This window comes from Gopherus evgoodei, chromosome 8 (genome assembly GCF_007399415.2).
Source record: "Gopherus evgoodei ecotype Sinaloan lineage chromosome 8, rGopEvg1_v1.p, whole genome shotgun sequence".
NCBI lineage: Eukaryota > Metazoa > Chordata > Testudines > Testudinidae > Gopherus > Gopherus evgoodei.
In genome coordinates, this window is record NC_044329.1 from 7,930,848 (window position 1) to 7,948,833 (window position 17,986).

Genomic DNA, 17,986 nt, shown 5'->3' on the forward strand with positions numbered 1-17,986 from the left:
ATCCAATAAGCTGCAAGATACATGCACACTGCATCTCAAACAGAGCGGGGTTTTCATCTGCGATACCAGTAGGAAAAGCATCTTTTGGCCATCCCTGGGTATATATGTGAGAGTGGTCAGGACTTTTAGTTTTAATCAGACATCTTCTAGGCAGCTGATTGTTGGGATGGTAGTGCTTATCTTCTGCTCCCAGCTGCTGGTCCACACCTTCCCCCATTTCCCTACCATACGTTCCCAAAAGGAAGAGAGTAGGGATGGAAACTCTGAGCTGGTTAAAGACTCCTATCACATCCTGTTGCTTCACTTTGCGTGTGTATGTGTGTGTCAAAAGGAAAAGCAGCAACTGCCCAGTTGGTAGAATCAATCTCTGGAGCTTGCACAAGGTGGCAAGGAGCCAATCTTTCCTGCTTTCTATAGCACATACTGCCCGCCTGATCAGAGGAGAGTGAAATTAATTAGCAGACCATTCTAGCACAAAACAGACACCCCTAGTCTGGAAGAGACAACATGCTGGATCAGATTCACTTGCTGGCTGCTGTGACAGTCCTGGGAGTCCTGGAGCAAGGTATAGTGATTGAATATACATTCCCCACAATTGGATCAGCCAGTTTACATCCTTGCTGTTCTCCTCCTTTTATTTGCATGAATTAATAGCTCCTGTGATGGGGTGGCTACCCCACCAAAGGAGAATTAACCTTAGTCTGCACCTGGAGGAAACCCAGGGCTAGGTCTTAATTGCTGGTGAAGTCCAGGTTGGGGAGGAGCTGGGCAGGATCTATAAAGAGAGGAAGCTGATAGGCTGAGGGGGTAGGAAGATCCGCAGCTATACTCCCTGATGCAAGGGGGCAAGAGTAAGAAGTGGTAATGATGGCCTATGAAGCAGGCCAAGGAAGGAACAGTAAGGGCTGGAAGAGTAAAAACTGAGAGCTGCTGGATTAAGGGTCCCTGAACTGAAACCTGTTGTAGATAAGGTTGCCAACTTTCTAATTGCACAAAAGAGAACACCCCTGGCCTGCCCCTTCTGTAAGGCCCTGCCCCCCACTCACTCTAACTCCCCCGCCCCCGTTACTTGCTCTCCCCCACCCTCACTCACTTTCACTGGTCTGGGGCATGGGGTTAGGATGCAGGAGGGGGGGTGAGGGCTCTGACTGGGGGTGTGGACTACAGGGTTGGACCAGAAATGAGGGGTTCAGGGTGTGGGAGGGGCTGTGGGCTGGGGAAGGGGGCTGGTTGTGGGATGTGATGTGGGCTTTGGAGTGGCACTGGGGATGAGTGGTTTGGGGTGCAGGAGGGGATTCTGGATTGGGGTCAAGGGGTTTGGAGCGTGGGAGCAGGTTCAGGGGTGGTGCAGCAGGGGTGTAGGCTCCTGCTGGGGCTCTGGGCTCTGGGGTAAGGCTGGGGATGAGAGGTTTGGGGTGTAAGAGGGAGCTCAGGGATAGGGGAAGGGGTTGGGGTGTGGAAGGGGGTGAAGGCTCTGGGAAGGAGTTTAGCTATGGGAGGCTAGGGTAGGGGACTGGGGATGAGGGGTTTAGAGTACATGAGCGGGCTCAGGGCAGGGAGTTGGGGTGAGGGAGGGCGCACAGGCTCCAGCTGGGGATGCAGGCTCTGCGTTGGGGCTGAGGATGAAGGGTTTGGGGTTTCGGCGGCAGGGGGCCCTTCAGACGCTCCACATCTTCAGCAGCACTGAAGGGCCTCCTGCCGCCGAAATGCTGCTGAAGACCTGGACAGCCGCCGGGCCAGGGCTTGCAGGGCCCCTGCAGGGCCCAGGGCAAATTGCCCCACTTGTCCCCCCCCCCCGGGTGGCCTTGGGAAGGGAATTTCCCTAGATCTGGTTACGCACTGCACGGTAAAAAGCAAGTGGCTGATAAGGTTTTCAGAAATCAGTGTGCATGGTTTTCTGACAGGTCCGACTTGGTGCTCGCAAACAGTACACAGGATTATCTGATGACATTGGCCATTTTTACACGCTTTCTAATGACCCTAGGCTACCAATTGTTCCTACATAGGATACACACATGCACATTACTTCTTCCTAAATCCAGCTCACTGCATCCAGGGGTATGAAAGTCACGAATGTGTGTGGTTGCCATGGTGTGACCAAACTCAGGAGGTGAAAGGTAATAGTGTGTTCCATCAGATTCCTCAGTCCTAGGAAATCTGGGACTTCAAAATCTCTTTTCTTTCCTTGGAAAATAACAGGCCTGATCTATATAATCACAGTTTGCTCTGAGTATAAGTAGATTGTAATGAGTCCCCTTTGTCAACATAGTTGACTTGATGGTGGCCAGGCTGATTGTCTAAGAATAATTGGATTCTACAGTGGTGTTTTTGCTGTGTAGATGGGGCCACTTATCCATGCCTGTGTAGCTGGGTTCATTTCCTTCACTAATGAAGGGCAGGGCTTGGATGTCTTCAGTGCTTTCAGAACTTCCGGTTGTATGAACAGGCCAGACTTTGTAAAGGCAGCTATTGTAGTGGCTGCCCACTGATTCCTAAGACTGCCTCAAATTCAGGTGACCTTTTCTAGGGAGCTTCTCACAGTGTGAGGTATTTGGATTAGAGATAAGAGATGGGACTGAGTCATGCTGGTTCTTCCTGGTTACATAGGTAGCTGTGCTAACATAACTGGCATAGGGCGAGTCCTGGGAGAATCTGACTTCATATTGAGCCTTGACACATAGTGCTAAGCACTTTGTATCCTCACAGAGACGTGGAAGGAAGGGGACATGTTGGACCCAATTATGGAGACATAGGAGTTCCTATCTATATGTTGCAGAAGAACAGAGCAAAGACAGTCTCACTTACTCCAGAAAATGGATTAACTTACTTACAGAAAAATTACACTATAGCCTTGGTCTCAAAGTCTGAGCATCGTGTACGCCCACCTCATTGTGAACCATCCATTACCATGTTGTATACATAGATGTGCATTATGATGGTAATCAGCCATGTTAGAACCAGGTGACACACATGGCAAAAAGTTATAGCCAAGACCAGACAAACCACAGGAAATTATGCCTCTCTCAGACCTCACAATGGACAAGTCTGATAGATGGACCTGTCCCTAAAAATGTCGGTCCATTGATCATTCTAAATAAAAAATCCAATACAGAAATGAAGAGGGTGTTGTCTAGAGGCAGAGTGGGGTAGTCAGAAAGATGCGGTGGAAACTGGGCTGGAGGTGTATTACAGGTCTGAAACTGGAGAAAGGGGACGTTTGGACATAAGAACCATCTTCCTAAGAGTGATCAGGCAAAGGAACAGCCACCAAGAGCATGCCGAAGTAGTCCAAGGGACATTACTATATGGATTTGGACTTTACTGTCTAGGAAATTCCTTCCAGATTTGTCATTGATATGTTGCCAAACTTCCAGTATGGAGCTCACCAAAAAATTGGGCCTGATTCTTATTTACACTAAAACCAATTTACACCACGTTTATCATGGAAAGGGGTCTTGTAAGCCTACTTTAAAGGTTACAATTGGATTAGAAGGCCCCTTTTCCAGAACCAGTGGGGTGCAGGGATGGTTTCATGTAAATGAGAATCGGGTCTCTTCATTCTTTGTGAAACACCAGTTCAGGAGGTGCATGCGTTGCAGAAAGGAAGGATGAAGGATTAGGAAATTGATTTGTCTTCCATTTTAAACTATTGTTTTCATCCTCAGAACTAAGATGGGAGAGGATACCATGGGGTAACTGACACTATATCAAGTGCACAGGCTGGAAATATTTGTATTATATTTGTTCCTGAAATTAGACCAATATCTGGGTAGTGTAGCATAAGTCTGTCACTTCGCTGCTCCGGCTGGCCCGCAGGTTTTTTTGTTTTGTTTTTTTGCTTGGGGTGGCAAAAAAGCCAGAGCCGGCCCTGGTGGAGCCTTGTCAGAGCTGGAGATATCCTCTCTCTGGAAACTCTTGAAAATATCTCATTAGTGGAGAAATCTGGTCCCTTCCAAAGGCATCACTTTTTTTTTCCCCTTCAGAACTATTTGTCTGAGTCCTGGATATAATTATTTTATGGTAGAGATAATATAACAATAGCGGCATAAGGTGTGGGGGGAATGACTCCACTGCATGCAGGGACATTACACCAACCTTTTCTTTCATGTAGTGGTGAGATGTTAACAAGCCCTTGTATCACAACACTGAGCTCCATCATCTGTGACAGTCTCCTGGTCTCCATGAAACCTGCTAGGATCATGGTTTCTTGTTTCTTTCTTTGCAGCTTACTTCTCCCTCCAGGTGATCTATGCCAGACGGGTGTACGGGATCTCTCCTCCAAAAGTCTCAGGGCCACCTGATTTTGAGAGGGTCTTTCGAGCACAGTAAGACTTTTTTTTTTTTTAAATGACCTGCTCCATGGGGCCAAGAGTAGCCTTCTATGTTATCTTTGCTGGCAGAGTTTGATCAGTTTGCTCACAAGACTTCCTCCAAGAATGCAGGTGGTTACAGTATTGAGAGGTCAGAGAGAGGGAGCTGTAGGAGCTATATGGCTGACAGAATGGCAATGACTAGTCACGCTGCCCATCCCCCTGCTCTATCAGCCTGCTGTCTTGGTGGAAAGCTTGCTGCGTTTTAAACAGAGGGGACTGATTACTGGTATAAATCCCTCCTACTCTGGCTGGTTCAGTCTGGCACTGATGTCAGGGTTCCATTGCAGGGAGGACCCCACAATGCCAGAGTCACATGGATGTATTAGTGTCAGTGTTAGGACTGCTCAGAAGTTAGCCACTATGGCTCAGTTTAAGACTTTCACTTATACACCTTTCAGCTATAGATGGCAGAAACCAGCCTTGGGCACAGCACATGGAATGGAGTAGGGAGGATGATGGGGATTCAGATCTAGATCTCTGAACCCAGACTGGTTTTATGCCAACCCTGACAGAGTTTAGAGTAGCCTAATTGTAGCGCTAAACTCCATCAGCTGGTAACAGCTCCCAGGGAGAGATTGTCAGCTGGGAATAGCCAGAGTACAGAGCCCCTGACATAGCCCCTTTGCCAGGTACTGTCATGGGAAGAGACAATGGCCTAGGAGGCTCTATGTTAATTGGTATAATCCCTTGTTAAGGAGATGTGGCCAGTTTCCATCTCCTTTGCATCACCAGAGCAGGGCTGCAGGATCTGATCCTATACATGGAAAAAACCTACTGGATCATTTATTCCATTTCCCTGACAGTGCAGGAGATAGTCCTCAGATCTGTAATCTCAGACTAGAGTATTAGTGAAGATGGTTGCAATGGCTAACAGAACACACAACCACAACTTGTAACCAAAGTTGCCAAGGAAAACATAAGGGAAGGAGAGGAGGAGGATGCATATATCAGGAACCAGGCTCACTACTGCCCATGGTGCTGGGTGAGTGAAAAGTACTCTGAAAACTAATGGGAAGAAACCACAGTAATTTAATAATATGGCCCGCATTCTGCTCTGAGTTACTTCATAGAACCCCATTAGCTGGGGTTAGATAGGAGATTTATTCTGGAGACCGGGGCAGGAAAGGAATGGGTGCAAGCCACTGAGCATTACTTTACAGAGAAGTCATCTATGGAAAAGCAGAAGCCTGGAGCCACTGGAAAGCCTCAGAGGCACAGAATGCTGACCTATTCTTCCTCTCTTCCTCCAGGGTGAATTGCTCTGAGTATTTCCCCATTTTCTTGGCTATTCTCTGGCAGGCTGGCCTATTCTTCCATCAAGGTGAGACTGGCCGGTTAGTTGCTTAAACAGGGCGGGGGAAATGCTGGATCTGTTCAGCTCCATGTGTTTATGTGCTGGCCCAGTGGGGAGAATCAACAGGACTTGCTTCCTCAGCTCTCTGGCAAGATTGCACCCGCAATAGAGAGGGAACGGTCAGGATCTTCCCTGGAGACTTTCACCTTAGAGAGACAGGCTGGTCAAATTGTTCCAAAAAGCCTTTGGTGTCTGCTACTGTAATTTGTCATCTCCTCTCAATTTCAGGTCTGACTGCTGCCTTGGGCCTGCTGTATCTCTACTCCCGCTACCAGTATTTTATAGGGTATAAGGAGTCCTCCTCGGGAAGGTAATGGAGCCCTGCTATGGTTGGGCATGGATTTTTTGGGGCATCTTTGGCATGGGATTTAAAGCACTTAGGGTGTGGAAGAGTTTGGTTTCTGAGACTGCTGTCCTTCTGCCTATTCAGGATGCAGCAGGATCCCTAAATCTGTTAGAAAGATCAGCATGAATCAGGACTGCCAAGAGTTCTCTTCCTGGAATATAAAAATACAGTTAGATTAAGGGCTGATTAAGGGAATTAGAGCCCACAGAAATTTATAGGGACCTCTTTAACATCATGATGTCACAGCCGGTGTTTGAGTACTATGTTAAATATTACAGGGAGCCAGTAGTCACTAATATGTGCTTGGGTATAGGATTAGGGCTAAGTGTGCAGAAGAACACAAGGAGAGTTTTCTGCTTCCTGGAGTTCTGAGTTTCCTCTGATCATATGGGGTATTTGTGTGTGTGCGAGCACACACCTGGGGTGAGCTAGAACAAGGGAAAGGGACTTAGTACAGATGGGACAGTTCTAACCTAGGGGGCATAGGGAGGTGGGAATGGGAGACTGATGGATTTCACTGTACCCTCTCCCCATTTCTCTCTCTTGGGGTATATTACTCCCCTTATAAGAGGCCAATGCTTCTAAGTCTGAGCACTCTGTCTCCCTCCAGGTTAGCCCCAATGTATTTCAGCGCTGGAGTTCTCTGGATTCTTATCGGACTTGCAGCAGTTGGGATCTTGCATTTCTTGCTCTCTCACTATGTGGGGATTAATATCCTTCTGTTCAGTAGCTTGTGAAAGGAGCGTCTCCTTGGACAACACCCTCCCTTCTTGGCCCTTCTGAATGTGTCCCCTTTCATTAGGTCCACATAGCCTGTCTCCTGCAGGCAGTGGTGAGCTGGAGCCGGTTCGCACTGGTTCGTGCGGACCAGTTGTTAAATTTTGAAGCAGTTTTAGAACTGTTAACCCACTTCCCTGTGAGGGGTCGCTGTGGCTTTGATGGGCTCTGGCCGGAAAGTGATAGGGTGGGGCGCTGTGCTGCAGGAGCCATGTGGGCCGCTGCCTGGCCCTGGGCGCAGGCCCTGTTGCTGCTGCTGCTCCACCGACCTCTGGCCCTAGGGCTCCTGCTGCTGCCTGGTGGGTCCCTGGCTGCTCTGCTGGGCCTGGTCTGCGTCCTGCTGCTCGGGCTGCTCCAAGCCGCTCGTCCCAGGAGTACTCTCCACCCCGCCTGCAGCCAGCCCATCTCCTGCCAGCCCCGCACCCCCTGCCCGCAGCCAGCCTCTGCCGCACCCCCTGCCCTGCCCTAGGGTGACCAGATGACATGAACAAAATATTGGGACACATGGAGGGGCAGGTCTGGAGCACCACCAAAGTGCCCCCCCCAAAAAAATCCAAGCCGGAGCCCCGCACCGCCTGCCCTGCCAGAGCCGGAGCCCCGCACCTCCCTGCCCTGCCTGCTGCCAACCCCTGCTGCACCCCCCCGCAGCCCTGCCCTGCCTGCAGCCAACCCCTGCTGCACCCCCCTGCCCTGCCTGAAGCCAGCCCCTACCTCCAGCCAGCCCCACACACCCCGCTTCCACCCAGCTCTGCACTCCCCACCCTGCCCACAGCCAGCCCCGCACCCTCCAGCTAGCCCTGCCCCATGCCCATGTCTGCAGCTGGCCCCACGTCCACTAGTGCCCTGCAGTTCCCAGGGTAACCCTGCACACCTGCTTCAGTGAGGGGGGCAGGGAGCAGCTAGGACCCACACATATGCACACCCTAGGGAGACCAGACAGCAAGTGTGAAAAATTGGGAGGGGGTGCGGGATAATGGGAGCCTATATAAGAGAGAGACCCAAAAATCGTTAAAAATTCCTCCTGGGAAAATACAGACATATGGTAACCCTATTGGTACAAAAAATAAATACTGTGGCACATCCCTTAAATCAGAACTTTTTATAGGGAACCGGTTAAGATTTTGGCAGCTCATCACAGCCTGCCTGCCTCATATGCCTGCTAAGAGAATGGCGGTGCATAGCACTGCCCTCTAGTGGTGTAATGTTGGACACACTCGGTGTCTGCATTCTAAGCACTTCACTTTCCTGAGCAGAGCCCAGTCCTGCTCCTACGGAACTCACTAACGTCCATGGCAGCTGAGCCCAGGTGGCAAGGGAATGGAGCTGTTTTGTTCCCCTGTTTGTGGCAGCTAATGGTCGTGGCTGCATTCTGCATCTATGGGTGTGTCTATGCGATTCCTAGCTTGAGGGGAGACACCCATACTAGTGCACTAAAAGGTAGCCAGAGTGGTGCAAGCAGCAGGAGGAACTAGTTATCCTGAGTGTGTGTCCATCAGAGACCAGAGCTACGTCCCCATGATGGCGGGCTTCTCCCATTGCTCACACTGTGGTAGCTATTCTCTAATTCTAGCATGCTGGCTTGATCAGATGTCTCCTGGACCTGGGAGTCTCACCCCCTAGCTCCAGGGTGAGAACACCTTGTGTGAGTAGCTGAGGATGGTAATGGCTGCAACCCCAGATGGCTATGTGCCTACAGTCTTGTATAACGGGCACAGTGCTCTTCTGTTTTGGGTCTAGTTCACCAAATCCACTGCTATTTTGGAAGCTGTTTGGGATCCTTTTCCATTGTGCAGGTTTCTCCAGAGGTGGTTCAGTCTTGAGGACTTCGAGATACAAAGTCCCAATGTCTTGTCCCAGGGGAAAATAGTTTATTCTCCTCAGGTGTATTTTCTCATAAGCAAAATGGAGCTATTGCCTAAAACGTACTTAGTTAATATTTATGCAGTGCTTTAAAAGATAAAGCACCAAGCACTACCTGTTACTCACTACCTAAAAACCCACTAGTTCAGAGTAGCTGGCTGGCCATGCCCATACCCCTCCTGAGCATTGAGTAGACCTATATTTAACTGAAAACTAGCCCATAGAGAGCTTTGGTACACACCAGCCCCAGCCCCACCCGCACAACCTTAACTCTGCCCCTTGAAGCTGACAAGATTCACTGGAGATATACTGTAAGTACGCTTCAGCCAGGGCAGCTCTATAATAAGTAGATGTGAGGAATGATAGAGGAATGTGGTATGGTGACCTACAGAAGTGTATTCACTCATTCATTTGCAGGCACTCCCCAGCTTCCCGTCAGTGTTAGGGACAGCTCTAACGACTGGTGCAAGGAGTACATTGCAGCAGAGTGATACGGTGCTGGGGTGTCTGGGGCACCACTCAGAGAGCACAGACTTAAATTTGTGGGGCAGGGGCTGGTATGTACCTTAACTCTGTATTCCCTGGTTTTCAGAGGTGCACTCAATGCCTGGAAGGGTGGGAGGTGCTGCCTGTCACCCTTAACTCCACGTGAATAAAAGATTTTTGGACAATGAATTTCCCCCTTTTTGACAGCCGATTTTTCTAAGTGCTCTAAAACCCACATGCTTACTTTGAGTGCCTTGAAAATTGCTGTGTCAGTCAGTTGCAGGTTACTAGAGAGATGAGGTAGGTGAGGTAATATATTTTATTGGACCAGCTACTGTAGGTGAGAGACACAAGACATTACCTCAGCCGCCTTGTTACTCTGGCTCATCCGCTTGGCTTGAGCCACACTATAGATCCAACTTCTACCCTGAATAACTTCTAAAATATTGCTTCCCCAAAGGGACAGTGGGTGCCAGATGCAAGCTGAGATCAGCCTCAGGAGGGTGATCTCAGCTGGCATATGTTTGGGGAAGATCAGAGCCATAGGTGAGCCCTAGTTGTATGCAAAAAATATTAAATCTAGAGAGATCTAATGACTGCATTCCTATATGTGTCTCTATACAAAAGCTCATTGTTGTAATGTTGTTTTGGTTGATATATATATGGCAAGGATTTGTAAACTTATTAATACTTCCTTACTAAATAAATAATATAGAAAGTGTGTGTATATATAAAAACTATAAAAATTTGATGTCACATGATTTAAGTAAGGTTTTTATATCAGGAAACCTTTGTTCTAACAATCTAAACTATGTACCACTAACTCCATCCTGGACCTTGGTGAAGAACAGCAATTTTCAAGGCACTCAAAGTAAGCATGTGGATTTTGGAGCACTTAGAAAAATTGGCTGTCAAAAAGTAAACTAAGCTCAACCTTACTTCCAGTGGTGTTGCTGCTGCCACCCCACTGTACTAACCATTATAGTACATTCTTGCTCCTCTGCTGAGGCTGTCACTTGACTGTTTTTTTAGTTAGGCATTTACTGATTCATATCTTGAGAGCCACGCTGTCTCACAGGACCACACTTGAGAAAAGTATTCTCCTTGTGGTCACTGAATGGCTTTTCTTTTTTCTGGAAAATGCCTTGGCTCACAGATTTAAAAAAGCCTTGTGTGCTCATGAGAAAAATCGACATTGAACAGTTCAGGTAGTGATCGGCATCTTTATGGCTGTGAAATAGTCTGGTCAGAACTTTGATAGAACACCCTCTCCTTGTACAGATCAGGAGACCAAAGGAAAGTTTACAAATATCCCTCTAAAGGGACAATAACCCTATCAGTTAATAACCCCTGTCCCCGGGTGGGACGGTCTGTAAATCAGACTGAGTAACTCTATAGCAATTATGTTGCGTTTATTTCAAACATTACCATGCAACCATATGTATGTAAACCAGCTGCAAGAAAAATACAGGAGGAGGAAAAAAAATAATTTGTGATGCATTCTTCAAGTCCACCTGCAGCACAGAATAATGCAACTAGACTGGTTTTGGGCAAAACATATGAGGTCTCTGCCTCCCTTTTTCCTACCTGAAAACAGGGCTACTTTTTACCTCCAGAGGAGGGGTTTTGTGATGCTTTATAAATTTGAGCCTGATTGCCAGAGGCCCTGAGCACCTGCAGCTATTGACTTCATCTGGAGTTCTGGAGGCACAGCCCCTCTGAAAGACAACCCCAAAGGATCAGATTTTGGGGAGTTCAGCAATCATGCTTGAGGCCAGATTTTCAAAAGAATTCAGCATCCAGTGTGCTGAGCTCCTTCTGAAAACCAGATCCTGAATCTCAATGCTGTAGCTTTAAAAAACAAATGCACTATAGATGTGTTAATATTATTAGTTACACAGGGGACTCCACCTCATTTCCCCAGTGCAAAAAGCCATTAACATAGCATGCTATCAAATAATAAATCTTACTTAAAACCCAATTTCCTGCCTGTGTAACATGTAACACCTAAGATTATGAAAATCAAAAGGTTTTTTTTTTTAAATGATTCATTTCACAATTTTTCTAGGCCCTGCTTTCTTGTATTTCACTCAGCTTGGACAGTTAAACTAACTCACTTTAGAGAGACCTAGTGTGTGAGATGATATCTTTTATTGGACTCGCTTCTACTGGTGAGAGAGACAAGCTTTTGAGCTGCTTCAGAAGAGCTCTGTGTGGCCTGAAAGTGCTCTCTCTTAATAGCCATGGACCAACATGGTTATAACAACACTGCATACAACAATGGAAGATGATAAATCACTTTCACTTTCTGGCTTTCATGCGCCTCCTTGCAGTGTCTGGGGTAGCAAACACTTGCAGAACAAGGTTCAAATGCAGACAAAAACAGCTGCACAATGACCTAGCACAATATCCCATCCTGACAGAGATCACTGGGTGGGACTGCAATAGAAAAACAAAATAGTTTTCTTCTAACAGTTTTTATAAAAATCTTAAACAAGACGGACATTGACATTAACACTGACAGCATCTTTTTAACTCAAGTGATGAACAGATATTTTACATCATCTGTCACCTAATGAGATGTTTCTTAATTCTTTATACAACAAATGACATATTTTAAACTTTATCCCACCCCCTATGGTGTAACCAAAATAACCTACCAGTTCTAGCATTAAAACAAAATAGCCAATTCCAGACTGCCACTGCAGCTCTCCTTTCTTTGTTCAAAGCATTGCTGCCTGATTTAAATTCAATGTGTGGTGCTCACCACTCCTCCAGAGGCCAGTTCCATCTTTCACATAATCAGCCAGTTTTACAGCCCAGCCATCTCAGTCTGCAGATGCTACCCACCTTGAGCTGTCCTGCTTGTCTTCTCCTGGTTTGTCAGACACAGCTGCAGAATGACTCAGCAAAAAGAAGTTAATGACTCAGCAATATGAAGTGACTACAGCAAGCTTTCTTCTTCTCTTCTCTTGCTTTGTGGGAACATAAGAAGCACAACATGGAGCTGAGGGGCTTTGACACCAGCTACAGTGTGTCTTTGAATCCCATGGAAACACCTTCTAACCCATTCTCCCTTTAAAGGTGCTGTGACTTAGAATTTGTGTCTTACTGTCCTGTGTATTAAGTACCCCGTGCAAACCAAAAGCTCCTCCCCCTAACACGGATACCACTCTGAAACCTGACATCCAGTGATGTTTCATACCACTGCTGCTTAATGATCTTTAATCAAACCACAGGACTCAGTATGAGACTGAGACACAATCTAAAAGCGTAACAGGCACCATGCCGATAGATGTAAAAGAACAATCAATGCAACACAGTCTCCCTGCAATCATGTAACCAATATGTGTTTTAATGCCATCCACAAGCTACTCCAGTGTCTCCTGTCCCATTCATTTCAGGAGCAACAGCCCACATCCTCAAAGGTATTTAGGCATCTATCTAGACCTTTCTGCCTGTCTGAGCACCTCTCAGTCTTTAATGTACTGATCCCATTTTACAGATGGGGAACTGAGGCACAGAGGGTCCGAGCCTCAAAAGTATTTAGGCACCTAACTCCCCTGAAACCAATGGGAGTTAGGTGCCTAAATACCTTTGGGGATCTGGGCCAGAGAGAATAAGGCCTTATCTACTCAAAAAAGTTGTACTAACTGGTAAAGTTGAAGCAGTACAACCCCTGAATGTATTCACATAATTATACCACTAAAAAGATGTGTTATATCAATATAATTGCGCACACACACTCAAGGTTTTTCACATAAAACTATTTCAGTAACCAAAATAGTTATACCAGTAAAATCAGCATGCAGTGATCAGGTCTAAGTGACTTGCCCACAATCCCATAGGAAATCTGTCACAAAGCAGGGAATTCAAGCTAGCTCTCCCATGTCCCAGATGAACATTCTCCCCACTTCACCATCCTTCCACAGTTATACATGTTTTTTACAGCATGCATCCTGTCTCTTTCCTGCTTCCCTCAGCTTGTCTGTTGCCAGTCTCCCCTCTCTCCCTTCTTGTGATACCTTCATCTTTGTTAGGGCAAAAGTTTTCTCCCCTGCAGTTCCTGACACAAGTTAGCTGGAAGACAACTTTCTTGCATCTCTCTCCCTCACTGAGTTCTTCTTTCATTTGAGACTAGAGAGGCCATACAGCCTAGTGGTTAGAGTATGGCACTGGGTTACAGCCAGCAACTTCTGAATTCTGATCTTGGTTCTGCCACTGACTTGAAGTATGACACTGGCCAAGTCACTTAATGGCTTAGTGCCTCAGTTTCCCCATCTGCAAAGCAACATAATGACTTATTTGCTAACACACACAGGTGTGAGGATTTTTTAGTTTGTAAAGTATTTTGAAGATCTACATGTTCTGTGTTGCCAATTTACAATTTTATTGCAAGTCTTGGAAGAATTGATGTTTGTTAAAGCCCCAGCTCCTGGAGTCAGGTGATTATGGGAGAATAACAGTGTTCATTTAAAAATATATATATTTTCTACCTCACGTGGTTGTGAAGAAAGCTTGAAAATGTGACCCTATAAAGTCTCAAAAGTCAGAAGCCAAGTAAAAAGAACTGAAAATGATTTTTTTAAAATCTCTTAATTTTAAGACAATCTAATTTTTTTTTTGAAGTCTGATGTGATTTTTGAGCCCTTGAGGTTGGCAATAAGCATTACTGTACTTTTTCTTCTTAACTACAACTCTTAGGCTATGACTACTCTACTCTACCACTTATGTCACTATAATTTATGTCACTCAGGTATGAATAAGCCACCCTCCTGAGCAACGTAAGTTACACCAACCTAAGTGCTGGTGTGGACAGTGATGTCAGTGGGAGAGCTTCTCCCATGGACATAGCTATTGCCGCTCATTGCGGAAGGATTAATTAAGTCAACAGGAAAACTCTCTCCCATCGGCTTAGAGTGTCTATACGAGAGAGCTTACAGTGGCTCAGTTGCATTGGTACAGCTGCACCACTGTACTTCTCTAGTGCAGCCATGGCCTAAATGTCTGTTCTCCTTAGCTGTTGGTCTTATAATTGACTGAATGCTTCAGTATTATTCAATCTACACTATCTTTTCAGAGCTGTTTTCAGTCACAAACTGCTGGCTTGTAAGTTTTAATAGCTAGGTATGGCATTACAGGAGACTCACTATATCAAATACAATTTGATATTTTCCACTATTATTTGCAATGTTGTAGCCCTGTTGGTCCCAGGGTATTAGAGAGACAATGGGGGTCAGGTAATATATTTTACTGGACCAACTTCTGTTGGTGAAAGAGACAAGCTATTGAACTACTCAGGTGGTGTTGGTAACTATGAGGACTGGGTTCAATATCTCGGGGTTCTTCTTAACAATACAAAACAGAACCAGATTGAGTCCCCACCAAGTAATCTGGAAAACTAACACCACCTTGGGTTCCACTAAGAGGCCAGACTTCCCCACTTACAAGCACCGTATCTATGTATAACAAAAGAAAACTTATATTACAAGAAAAAGGAAAACTAGCATTCATCTGGGAAAACACAGCCATGATTCAAAAACATGTATCCATAAGAAAACATGCATCCTGCAATATGTTGGGTGGTGTTCTTTGCCTCAGTTTCTTGCCTTGTGGTGTGAAAGTTTTAACAAAGGAATATCCCTTTAACATGCCACTCCCTGTTCCCTCTGCTGCACCCCACTCACAGTTGGTTATTCTTGGTCAGGGAAGACCCAGAGTTCAGAAGTGTATTCACCTAGGTTCACCTCCCATCCCTAAAAGGGACAAAACCTGAAGAACAGTGCTGTGTATCTCGAATGTTTGTCCAATAAAAGATATTCCTTCACCTATCTTGTCTCTCTGATATCCAATAAAGTTGTTTTCTTATGTATTTTACCGCATACTTTACACACTGCACCAACAGACATAGAGGGACTTTAGGAAAAGCCTCTGTAGAGATTGCAGTGGCTAGAGAATTAGAAGGCTAGAAGTAGGTATGAGAGCACAGGGGCAGGGTGGAGAAGCCAGTTTCTAATCATAGTTGATATGCATTCTGAGAATGTGACATTTGCCTACATTAGAATATAGGTGAAAAATAAAACTATGTTCCACTGAGGGTTTGGGACAGACCTTTTCCTTGGCACATTCTCAGGGCCTGATCCAAAGCCTATTGATGTCAGTAGAAAGACTCCCATTCACGTCAATGGGCTTTGGATCAGGCTCTTACTGTTTGCCCTAGGGTGACTAGCTCTAGCTGGATGGTCTATGATGAACATTAAGGGATAAATCTTGGTTTCACTGATGTCAAAGTTTCAATGGGATCAAGGTTTTGCACTAAATCTGTTAACACATTCTTGTACCTCCATCCCTCCCCTTCCTTCCGGCTTTGTGGTGTTAATCAATTGTGGGACATAGACCCTCTTTCCTTCTCTTCCCATAGAAAGTGTAAAAAACTCTCAGAGATTGAATTGGAGTCTTTGACCTTTCATCCCATTTAGGCCCTTTCTACACTTGGAACATAGTGGTGTTTGAAAATTGTAACAGGATTTAATAATGATACACAACAGTGTTGCCAAGTCTCACAAATTTATTGAGAGTCTGGTAGTATTTGGTGTTTTAATTGAAGCTGCAGTTTCCAGAGTCAAGTGATCACAGAGAAAACCAGCTTCCATTTTAAAAATAAGGAAGTTTCTAGTTCTCGTGGTTGCAGAAAAAAGTTTGAAAATGTGACCTGAGTGCACCCTAAAGGCTCAAAGACCAAAAGGGAAATAAACAATCTCATTATTTTGGGGGCCAGAGTTACAATTTTTGAATGTGTGGTGTTGGTAACATTGACCCAATTTTATAATAAAGCCAAAGCCTCAGAAGTGGTGAGATTTGTACTCTACACAGTGTGTGTCCTTTGTTTTAGAGCAGGGAAGGCATCTGCTCATGGCATTATCTTCATTTTGCAGATAGGGATACTGAGACATAGAAATTATTTGCACAGTGACAGAACTGGGGAAAAAATCCAGGTTCCTCTGTTCTTTTCTTACCGAGGGAGCACACTTCCACCTCCACAGCTTCTGACTGCCAAAAGCTGCTTTACAGATGTCTCCAAAAATGACATACTTAGTTTCAGTAGAAATCTACTTACGCTGTTTCTGCTGCTCAGTTTGGGGATGAGATAAGTGGGATCAAAAGGCATTTGTGTGTCTGCTCTGAATGACTTAGGGTATGGCTACACTCGAAACTTCAAAGCGCTGCCACGGCAGCGCTTTGAAGTGTGAGTGTAGTCGCAGCGCCAGCGCTGGGAGAGAGCTCTCCCAGCGCTGCATGTACTCCACATCCTCATGGGGTTTAGCTTGCAGCGCTGCGGCACTGTTTACACCGACGCTTTACAGCACTGTATCTTGCAGGGCTCAGGGGGGTGTTTTTTTTCACACCCGAGTGAGAAAGTTGCAGCGCTATACAGCACCAGTGTAGCCATGGCCAAAGGCTCTGGCCAAAGCTGGCTATTCCCTTTTTGGGGCTGCATTAGGGTCAGCATCTCACCAGGTGGCGGTGTTTATGAAGTCACAAAGGCTACTGTTGTGTGTGGGAGGAAAGATTGACAAATATATTCCAGTAAAAAGCATTTCATGATTAGTCATGTTGACTCGGGGAAAATGCCATTATTTTGCCACTGAGGATTAAATCCATCCAAGTGTAGAGGGCTTGTGCAAGGCCCTATTATGTGTTATCTCTTTGTTACACACCAACCAAGCTCCCCATAAACTCTTAACACAAGGTTTTCAGAGGTGACTAGGGCCTAATTTCAACCTCAAAAATGTGTGTGTGTGTGTGTGTATTTTCATACGCCCATATGATTTAACATGCAAGTGCATGGGTAAACAGGCAGATATACACATGCACACACAATCCTGTTAGCTTTCAGTCAGCTACCCATTGATAAACAGCCACTAGCAACACAATTCCCCTAATCCTGTGCTACAGGATTTGGTAATGGACTATATCCAAGCAACAAAGGGCAGCAATGCAGGACCCTGAAGACACAGCTGGGTGGGACAGAATGAGCATATCCTTCCCCTGGAAACTGAACTGCTAACTTTCTAACTGGGTGTGTTTGTGAAAGAAGCCTGCTGTGAAACTGAAAGCAGTAACTGATGCATAGGGCTCATTTAATGAACATCTTCCTTTGTGATGCCTGCATGTTACACAAGTTACCATAGTAGCAGCATCCATATCAAACAGGCCAAGAAGCTGGAAGAAGTAGGTCAGTGTGGTCTAAATAATACCCAGACATGTCAGTTTCAAACTCAACTTGATCAAGGGAAGAAAACAAAATCCAGAGACAAGATTAAAATATATGGCTTCAAAAGTGCATTTCTTTTAATCAGAGAAATACACCATGAGCAACTTTTTCAAGCTACTTATCTTTTGTGTTATTACGAGAGATGGGCCTGAATCAAACACCAGAAACCAGACCACAAACTATAAAAGAATATGGATGCTACTTTGGACCTCAGCTTCTCAGCTGGTCTTTATTTCTCTAATGGCCCAAATTAAAACTCCCACACTCTAGCTCCATGAAACTATGATGAAGTTCAGATCTGGACCCAAATTTTGCAGACTAGCCCCCATATTTAGTTATTAACTTTGCCTTATTTTTATCTCATTAAATCAAATTTACTTCAAGGAGCAGAGAAAGGAAAGGAAGTCATGCTGAAGTTATGCAATGTACATTTTATTTCCTTCTGTGGCATACAGAGGCGTCAGTGTTCTCATGCTTGGTTTGAACTCTCTGTATTGTTATGAGATACATTCCAA

General features: G+C 45.6%; 2 protein-coding genes and 1 long non-coding RNA gene across 4 annotated transcripts in view; 2 read left to right on the forward strand and 1 right to left on the reverse strand.

The window, feature by feature from the left end:
- Positions 1–347: 347 nt before the first annotated feature.
- On the forward strand, positions 348–7,049 carry LOC115655747 (leukotriene C4 synthase-like). Its single transcript, XM_030571510.1, has 5 exons — positions 348–565; positions 4,226–4,325; positions 5,624–5,694; positions 5,956–6,037; positions 6,684–7,049. The coding sequence occupies exons 1-5, from the start codon at positions 508–510 to the stop codon at positions 6,808–6,810; spliced, it is 438 nt and encodes a 145-aa protein (XP_030427370.1). The 5' UTR covers positions 348–507; the 3' UTR covers positions 6,811–7,049.
- Positions 4,019–17,986, forward strand: part of CBY3 (chibby family member 3) — a 28,521-nt gene continuing 14,553 nt past the window's right edge. Inside the window, exon 1 of the mRNA XM_030571509.1 lies at positions 4,019–6,037. The gene's annotated coding sequence lies outside the window, so the exon portion shown is untranslated. The remainder of the gene's footprint in view (positions 6,038–17,986) is intronic.
- On the reverse strand, positions 10,592–12,724 carry LOC115655749. 2 transcript variants are annotated; one of them, XR_004001493.1, is made up of 2 exons: positions 12,047–12,724; positions 10,592–11,635 (listed from the first exon to the last, which is right to left on the reverse strand). It is a non-coding gene; the product is annotated as an uncharacterized LOC115655749 (long non-coding RNA). The 2 variants fall into 2 exon arrangements; XR_004001492.1 differs by lacking the exon at positions 12,047–12,724 and adding an exon at positions 11,857–12,040.

What these genes read in the sequence shown, in the direction of transcription:
- LOC115655747 (XM_030571510.1), top strand. Translation starts at nt 508, where the DNA reads ATGCTGGATCAGATTCACTTGCTGGCTGCTGTGACAGTCCTGGGAGTC. An exon ending in GAGAGGGTCTTTCGAGCACA is followed by an intron (nt 4,326 to 5,623) that starts GTAAGACTTTTT and finishes CTCTTCCTCCAG; the next exon opens with GGTGAATTGCTCTGAGTATT. An exon ending in AAGGAGTCCTCCTCGGGAAG is followed by an intron (nt 6,038 to 6,683) that starts GTAATGGAGCCC and finishes GTCTCCCTCCAG; the next exon opens with GTTAGCCCCAATGTATTTCA.